Below are 9,032 nucleotides of genomic sequence, written 5' to 3' on the forward strand. Positions count from 1 at the left end.
TAGGAAATGATCTAGGGATTGATCTAGGGACTTATCTAGGGACTTATCTAGGGATTGATCTAGGGATTGATCTAGGGACTGATCTAGGGACTGATCTAGGGATTGATCTAGGGACTGATCTAGGGACTGATCTAGGGATTGATCTAGGGACTGATCTAGGGACTGATCTAGGGACTGATCTAGGGATTGATCTATGGACTTATCTAGGGATTGATCTAGGGACTGATAGGGACTGATCTAGGGACTGATCTAGGGATTGATCTAGGGACTGATTTAGGGACTGATCTAGGGATTGACCTAGGGATTGATCTAGGGATTGATCTAGGGACTGATCTAGGGATTGATCTAGGGATTGATCTAGGGACTGATCTAGGTACTGATCTTGGGACTGATCTTGGGACTGATCTAGGGATTGATCTAGGGATTGATCTAGAGACTGATCTAGGGATTGATCTAGGGACTGATCTCGGGACTGATCTCGGGATTGATCTAGGGACTGATCTAGGGAGTGACCTCTCTGAATGTAGGTGAGGTGCAGCGGAGGTAATCTTGTTTGATGGTAAAACAGTGTGAAATTTTTAATTTAAACCGGGTGTTTGTGTGTGTGTGTACTACCTATTTGTGGTTGCAGGGGTCGAGTCATAGCTCCTGGCCCTGTGTTTGTGTGTGTGGTGAAAATAAATGCGCAGGAGGATTTTGTGTGTTTCCAGTTTATTATATGTACAGAAAAAACCCATTTAGACTGAAATTTGTGGAACTTTACAGTTAATGATACAGTAAATATATTTTTATTACTGGAATATTTAACATATCCGTCGCTATCATTCTTCATCTGTGGTGAGACTTGTCTAAACTACAGTCGTAGTTTCTTGGTCTTGTTCTGTGGTCATCCTAACTAGTTATACCAGCCTCATGTCATCCCTCCTGAATGTTCCAAACTATTTGAATAACATTTCTTTATATAATTGAATAACATGTCCTCTTCATACATTTTAATAACATGTTATTCAAATATATGAAGAAGACATGTCCTCTTCTCGTCCTGTTGTATAATGCCCCAGTAAACAAAACAGATTCCTTTAGCTCTATGAAATCTCCTTTTTATTTTATCAAAACTAGACCTGTAGAATATCAGTGAGGTTAATAATCTTGGCCGGGATTTCCATATCATGAAGCCGGTTTTGACTTGCCTACTGTCTCTTTGGTGTCCGTGGTAACCCTGTTTTTGTACTCCCTAATTTCAACCACAAGACCTGGTTCTACTTCCTAATTTGTGGAGTACTGCGGGTTTTCCAGCTACTCGCTAAGGTACTAGATTAGTAACTTGCGGTGATGTGTGCTGTAGCGAAGAGTGTATTCTCTACCTAGCAAGGCTATACTCGTGCCCACCTAGCCCTAACATAGACCTGATATCCTAACACTTTCCTCTCGTCTATCACACATTTGGTGATCTTTTCCCAAGACAAAATTCAACCTTCTCTCAAACTCCATCTCTCGTTTTCCGACGTCTCCAGTTATCTTCCGCAAAGCCCCAATGTCTTGGAAGTATCTGCATTATATCTACAAGTGTTAGGTGATCAAGCCACCAGTATAAACCAGGCTTGAAATAAACCAGCCTGTGGGTTCCTTACAACAAAGCCGTCTGTCACATCCTATCCTTTATACAGTGGAGAAAATTCTAGCAAGAGCGCAGACGCGCTGTAGATGATGGCCAAGTCTAGGTGGTTGTAGCAGTGTGCAGATCAACCAGGTGAAGTGAAGCCACCACTGGTGGGGTTGAGGCTGGTGTGAAGGAGTCGGGCGTGGCCAACCCTGGCAGTCTGTTCACACAAACTCAATAGAATAGTCTGCGCTGAAACCCTTCACATCGACGGCGTACTTGTTGTCTGCTTGACACTCGTAGTAGCCGGCGTCCATCTGGGTAGCCGGGTCAATCTCCATCTTACTCTTAATGGCTGCCTCACCCTCCTTCCATTCGTGTACCTGCCAACACAAACTGCATCACCCTCCTTCCATTCGTGTGCCTGCCAACACAAACTGCATCACCTTCCATTCGTGTACCTGCCAACACAAACTGCATCACCCTCCTTCCATTCGTGTACCTGCCAACACAAACTGCATCACCCTCCTTCCATTCGTGTACCTGCCAACACAAACTGCATCACCCTCCTTCCATTCGTGTACCTGCCAACACAAACTGCATCACCCTCCTTCCATTCGTGTACCTGCCAACATAAACTGCATCACCCTCCTTCCATTCGTGTACCTGCCAACACAAACTGCATCACTCTCCTTCCATTCGTGTACCTGCCAAAGCAAACTGCATCACTCTCCTTCCATTCGTGTACCTGTCAATGCAAACTGCATCACTCTCGTTCCATTCGTGTACCTGCCAACGCAAACTGCATCACTCTCCTTCCATTCGTGTACCTGCCAAAGCAAACTGCATCACTCTCCTTCCATTCGTGTACCTGCCAACACAAACTGCATCACTCTCCTTCCATTCGTGTACCTGCCAACACAAACTGCATCACTCTCCTTCCATTCGTGTACCTGCCAACACAAACTGCATCACTCTCCTTCCATTCGTGTACCTGCCAACACAAACTGCATCACTCTCCTTCCATTCCTGTACCTGCCAACACAACCTGCATCACTCTCCTTCCATTCGTGTACCTGCCAACACAAACTGCATCACTCTCCTTCCATTCGTGTACCTGTCAACACAAACTGCATCACTCTACTTCCATTCGTGTACCTGCCAGCACAAACTGCATCACTCTCCTTCCATTCGTGTACCTGCCAAAGCAAACTGCATCACTCTCCTTCCATTCGTGTACCTGCCAAAGCAAACTGCATCACTCTCCTTCCATTCGTGTACCTGTCAACACAAACTGCATCACTCTCCTTCCATTCGTGTACCTGCCAGCACAAACTGCATCACTCTCCTTCCATTCGTGTACCTGCCAACGCAAACTGCATCACTCTCCTTCCATTCGCGTACCTGCCAACACAGACTGCATCACTCTCCTTCCATTCGTGTACCTGCCAAAGCAAACTGCATCACTCTCCTTCCATTCGTGTACCTGCCAACACAAACTGCATCACTCTCCTTCCATTCGTGTACCTGCCAACACAAACTGCATCACTCTCCTTCCATTCGTGTACCTGCCAACACAGACTGCATCACTCTCCTTCCATTCGTGTACCTGCCAACACAAACTGCATCACTCTCCTTCCATTCGTGTACCTGCCAAGACAGACTGCATCACTCTCCTTCCATTCGTGTACCTGCCAACACAGACTGCATCACTCTCCTTCCATTCGTGTACCTGCCAACACAAATTGCATCACTTTCCTCTTGCTCGTGTAGTCTCCTATCACTGCCATCTTAAATTACATAAATTTTGTTAAAACCTATTTAAAATCTTACATCAAAAAGAATATATTGGTAGTCAAATTAGACTAAAGTTTACTGGCTTGTGTTATACCGTCACATCCTTATAATAGACCTTGGTTAATATAGTGGAGGAACATTGGTTTAGGTTGACCTTGGTTAATATAGTGGAGGAACATTGGTATAGGTTGACCTTGGTTAATATAGTGGAGGAACATTGGTATAGGTTGACCTTGGTTAATATAGTGGAGGAACATTGGTATAGGTTGACCTTGGTTAATATAGTGGAGGAACATTGGTATAGGTTGACCTTGGTTAATATAGTGGAGGAACATTGGTATAGGTTGACCTTGGTTAATATAGTGGAGGAACATTGGTTTAGGTTGACCTTGGTTAATATAGTGGAGGAACATTAGTTTAGGTTGACCTTGGTTAATATAGTGGAGGAACATTTGTAAATCTGGTTGTAAATGTGTATTACAACTTTCATATATGTGGTATTTTTTGGTTTCGGTTTTCTTGCCGCTGAATTATTCGTGTCTTTACACAAATATTTTTAAATTGAGTTACAGTTAATGTTAATTTACAAAATCATCCCTGAATTTGAATTAGATATTTTATGATCTTTGCTTAGTTGTGCAAAACAAACAGCTAAACAAATTCTTGGCTAATTTTTCATGTTTGAATTCACTGAGATTAATGTTTTTATTGGTTACAAAAATCAGAGCATGCATAGTTCCTTTGTATAAAGGCAAAGGGGACAAAAGAGAGTGCAAAAATTATAGGGGGATAAGTCTGTTGAGTATACCTGGTAAAGTGTATGGTAGAGTTATTATTGAAAGAATTAAGAGTAAGACGGAGAATAGGATAGCAGATGAACAAGGAGGCTTTAGGAAAGGTAGAGGGGGTGTGGATCAGGTGTTTACAGTGAAACATATAAGTGAACAGTATTTAGATAAGGCTAAAGAGGTTTTTGTGGCATTTATGGATTTGGAAAAGGCGTATGACAGGGTGGATAGGGGGGCAATGTGGCAGATGTTGCAGGTGTATGGTGTAGGAGGTAGGTTACTGAAAGCAGTGAAGAGTTTTTACGAGGATAGTGAGGCTCAAGTTAGAGTATGTAGGAAAGAGGGAGATTATTTCCCAGTAAAAGTAGGCCTTAGACAGGGATTTGTGATGTCACCATGGTTGTTTAATATATTTATAGATGGGGTTGTAAGAGAAGTAAATGCGAGGGTCTTGGCAAGAGGCGTGGAGTTAAAAGATAAAGAATCACACATAAAGTAGGAATTGTCACAGTTGCTCTTTGCTGATGACACTGTGCTCTTGGGAGATTCTGAAGAGAAGTTGCAGAGGTTGGTGGATGAATTTGGTAGGGTGTGCAAAAGAAGAAAATTCAAAATGAATGCAGAAAAGTGTAAGGTTATGATGATAAAAAGATTAGGTGATGAAAAATTGGATATCAGATTGGAGGGAGAGAGTATGGAGAAGGTGAATGTATTCAGATATTTGAGAGTGGACGTGTCAGCGGATGGGTCTATGAAAGATAAGGTGAATCATAGAATTGATGAGGGGAAAAGGGTGAGCGGTGCACTTAGGAGTCTGTGGAGACAAAGAACTTTGTCCTTGGAGGCAAAGAGGGGAATGTATGAGAGTATAGTTTTACCAACGCTCTTATATGGGTGTGAAGCATGGGTGATGAATGTTGCAGCGAGGAGAAGGCTGGAGGCAGTGGAGATGTCATGTCTGAGGGCAATGTGTGGTGTGAATATAATGCAGAGAATTCGTAGTTTGGAAGTTAGGAGGAGGTGCGGGATTACCAAAACTGTTGTCCAGAGGGCTAAGGAAGGGTGGTTGAGGTGGTTCGGACATGTAGAGAGAATGGAGCGAAACAGAATGACTTCAAGAGTGTATCAGTCTGTAGTGGAAGGAAGGTGGGGTAGGGGTCGGCCTAGGAAAGGTTGGAGGGAGGGGATAAAAGAGGTTTTGTGTGCGAGGGACTTGGACTTCCAGCAGGCATGCGTGACCGTGTTTGATAGGAGTGAATGGAGACAAATGGGTTTTTAATACTTGACGTGCTGTTGGAGTGTGAGCAAAGTAACATTTATGAAGGGGTTCAGGGAAACCGGCAGGCCGGACTTGAGTCCTGGAGATGGGAAGTACAGTGCCTGCACTCTGAAGGAGGGGTGTTAATGTTGCAGTTTAAAAACTGTAGTGTAAAGCACCCTTCTGGCAAGACAGTGATGGAGTGAATGATGGTGAAAGTTTTTCTTTTTCGGGCCACCCTGCCTTGGTGGGAATCGGCCAGTGTGATAATAAAAATCATTAAGCAGTATGTAATATTTTCTCTTACAAATTTCGTTTATTATTGAATTACTATAACATGTCAGCCATTGTATACAACAATACTGTACTTAATGTCAGCTTTATACAGGTTGCAGTAATACGTAGAAGATGTAAATAAATGAAGTATCGTCTGCGATATCTTGTTAATACTTATTTAGACTCGAAAGTAAATTAAATATTATGCCAGAGACTTTTATATACTGTAGTTGAACTTCATACGTCATAGTACCCGATCAGCCGGGCGGTGGTTCGCATGTTCGTACGGCCAGCAGTAACAGTTTGGGTGATCAAGCCCTGATCCACCGGGAGGCCTAGTCAAGGACTGGGCCGCGGGGGTGTTGATCCCTGAACATCCTCCAGGTTCATGTTATAACCTGTGTTGTAACCTAAGTGTCTGAAAATCTGCGGTGGTGACACGCCAGATTTTACTATCTCTCTGGATACATAACACACATCATCTGTGAGTAAATCTTGTGTTATTGAATCTTAGTGAAGACAACTATTGTATTAGCACATGTAGTTAATTATCTAAGTGTCTTCTTGCGATAATTATTCTCATAGTTTTTGAATGATTAAGAACATCACCAAGAGGAACATTGATGAAGAGGGACTCGACGTCAAGACTAAGCATCTTACAGGTCGGGAGACGTCGCACACGTTCCATGTAGTCTTGAGAGTGATCGATATGAGCAGTAGAAGAAGTACCAAGGAAAGAAGTGAGAGTTTTGACCATCCAAGAGGCTGGCCAAAACTCACTCCATTAACTAGTAACTCACACAGCGTGTTACTAGTTAATGGACCAAGTCGGACCGAAGTGGTCCGACTTGATCCATTGTGCCCTTTTATTCTTTTTAGATGCAGATACCATGGAACCCCTGGTACTTGGAACTTTATCAAAACTTGTTAAAAAAAATTAACATTATCATATTCTGTCTGTTGTCAGGCCTAACTCACCATTATTCACCCTTTCCAAAATATGGCAGTAAACCAATCCTAAATTTAAGCTAAAGTGATAGTACAAGATTGCTAAACATATGGACTCACACAATTTAATCACTCCAGGGCAACGTGTATTTAGAGCAAATCGTTTAACCTATCACAAATGTCAAATTTCCTGCTTTTGACGTACGAAATGTATCGAGTTAAATGTTGATGCGATAAACATAGATTTCGCGAAATTCTTCAAGTGGGATCATTACGTAATACATATGATGATCGCAGAAGGAATAACTCGAGAAGTGGGAAGATTTTTTTTTTTTAATAAATTAGACCCATTGATCAACAGTAACGGCAAAAATAGTGTTTCCCAATGAACAGATACGGAACTATTGCAAATTCGTTTTCAGTCATATATAACATAGAAACAGATCATAGAGCTGTGTTATTGTTGGCAAAGAATACTAGAGTTTACGAGAGGTAATATCAATATTGAACACGAAGCTACAAGCCGAGTGTAAAATAATGAGAACCGGAGCGAGTATTGTGCCTTCAGGAATAATTTTTATACTTTGAAGGCTTTGTAAGTCGTACTCTGTTGTGGAAAAAAATTAAGAGATGTAACTGTAATAAAGTATAAACAAGATCATACCACTCATAGAAGGGAAGAGGATTTTAGAGGCTCTAAGGGAAACCATGTAGGAAGATTAGAGGTTTAAGGAACAACACAAAAGTTAAAATTAAAACTGCAAAGAATTTGGGAAGTTTGGTAAGAAATTTAATACGAATAACATCAATCAAAATTCATCATAATTCATACTTTCCAAAGTGTTAGCTGGGTTTATTGTGCCAGTACCTGAAACTGCGATCACCTAACCTTACTCAGCTACTGACATGTGACTATTACCTGGTTCACCTGCGGACTTCTCTACAACCCATATAAATCCACGTGTATTGTTCTGTCTTTTAATTGATAAAGTCTCTGGTAGACGAAACGTCTTCACATTATAATGCCATAACCCGTATTTCGCGTCTTGTTTACATATTGTCTTCTATTTTATTACTACGTGTATTCTCTCTGAATTGGAATATTATTGTACAATAACATCCCCATTTAAGGTAGGCAGAATTGCACATCTAAACATTGTACAGAAAAATTTCATTACTTGAATCAGTTTAGAAAAGCACTTTAATTACCAGGAATTCACAAAATCCTCAAAGCTCTCCCTGGCATGCAGGTAAAACAGACTGGTTATAATTTATACTTTTAAGATACAGATGGAGTTAGTTCCAAATGTGTACACTGAAATATCCCTTTACGACAGCTGGAGCCATGAATGACTGTGCAAAATACCCCAGTTAAAGCTAGGAATGACTAAGTTCAGTGAGATCATTTAGTGACTGACATACCCAGGACTTTATACCATCCTGCCTTCAAATATAAAATGAATTACCAACGACCTTTAGCAGCTCTTAAAAGGAAACTTAACATGTTCCTCGAATTCCGGGCTGTGGTACCATCGTTGGACTGTCCATATCGAGCTTTAGCAGCCTCACTGAGCAGGTCGTCAACCAGGAGGCCTGGCCGGAGACCGGGTCCAGGAGGCGAGGGGCACCATTAAGAAGTAATCAGTAGGTAAAATTTCTAGTTCAACTTAAAATAATTCGTTGTAATATAGGAGCTCTGTGCAAGCTCCCGAAGCTTAATGACCGGAGGGGGATAGTTAATGTTTTCACAACACCAACCTTGACTCTTATATCGTCATGGTTGACTGGCGCTGGTGCAGTGTTGGAGGTAGTGACTCCAGTGCAGGTTGTATATGCCAGTGATATACGTGTAACGGGTTTCGAAAGTCTTATTACTCCAGCATCTCAGGTTGGGACCAGGGTTGCATCAGCAGCAGTCTGGTCAACCAGGCTATTGTTGTTGCTGCTGTTGGAGACCCACTGGCCTGCATATCCATCACAGCCTGGTTGATCTAGCACTTGGTAGTGATCAGGTTTCTCTTGAAGACTTCTACAAGTATTTTGGAAGTATTTCTGATATCTACTTGTAGAAGACTACTCGAGGTCCATATATGTTAATACAGTATTTCTTTTTTTATACCTATAGCACCCAATCTTTTCACTGGATTTTACACCACCTGACATGTCTCTCATTCCAGCACATGCACACTGTTATAGTTTAGGACTAGAGTCTAGGGCAAAGTTTCTTAACCTTTTTACGATTACAGACCCCAAATAGATTGCCCAATATGTCCCCATATCCCCCTTCTCTAGACTGTCGAAATCATTACTGCTCCTATTAGGTACTAGTATGACTTCATATGGATAACTAGGAACAGAACAGGTG

General features: G+C 41.8%; 1 protein-coding gene across 2 annotated transcripts in view; it reads right to left on the reverse strand.

Annotated features, from left to right (window-relative positions):
* Nucleotides 1-692: 692 nt before the first annotated feature.
* LOC128689498 (immunoglobulin domain-containing protein oig-4) overlaps nt 693-9,032 on the reverse strand; it is a 124,100-nt gene continuing 115,760 nt past the window's right edge. For both annotated transcript variants that reach the window (XM_053777861.2, XM_053777860.2), the window contains exon 4: nt 693-1,983. In XM_053777861.2, coding sequence (XP_053633836.1) covers nt 1,825-1,983 — 159 coding nt within the window. In that variant the 3' untranslated portion in view covers nt 693-1,824. The remainder of the gene's footprint in view (nt 1,984-9,032) is intronic.

Source organism: Cherax quadricarinatus, chromosome 18 (genome assembly GCF_038502225.1).
Source record: "Cherax quadricarinatus isolate ZL_2023a chromosome 18, ASM3850222v1, whole genome shotgun sequence".
In the NCBI taxonomy this organism is placed as follows: Eukaryota; Metazoa; Arthropoda; class Malacostraca; order Decapoda; family Parastacidae; genus Cherax; species Cherax quadricarinatus.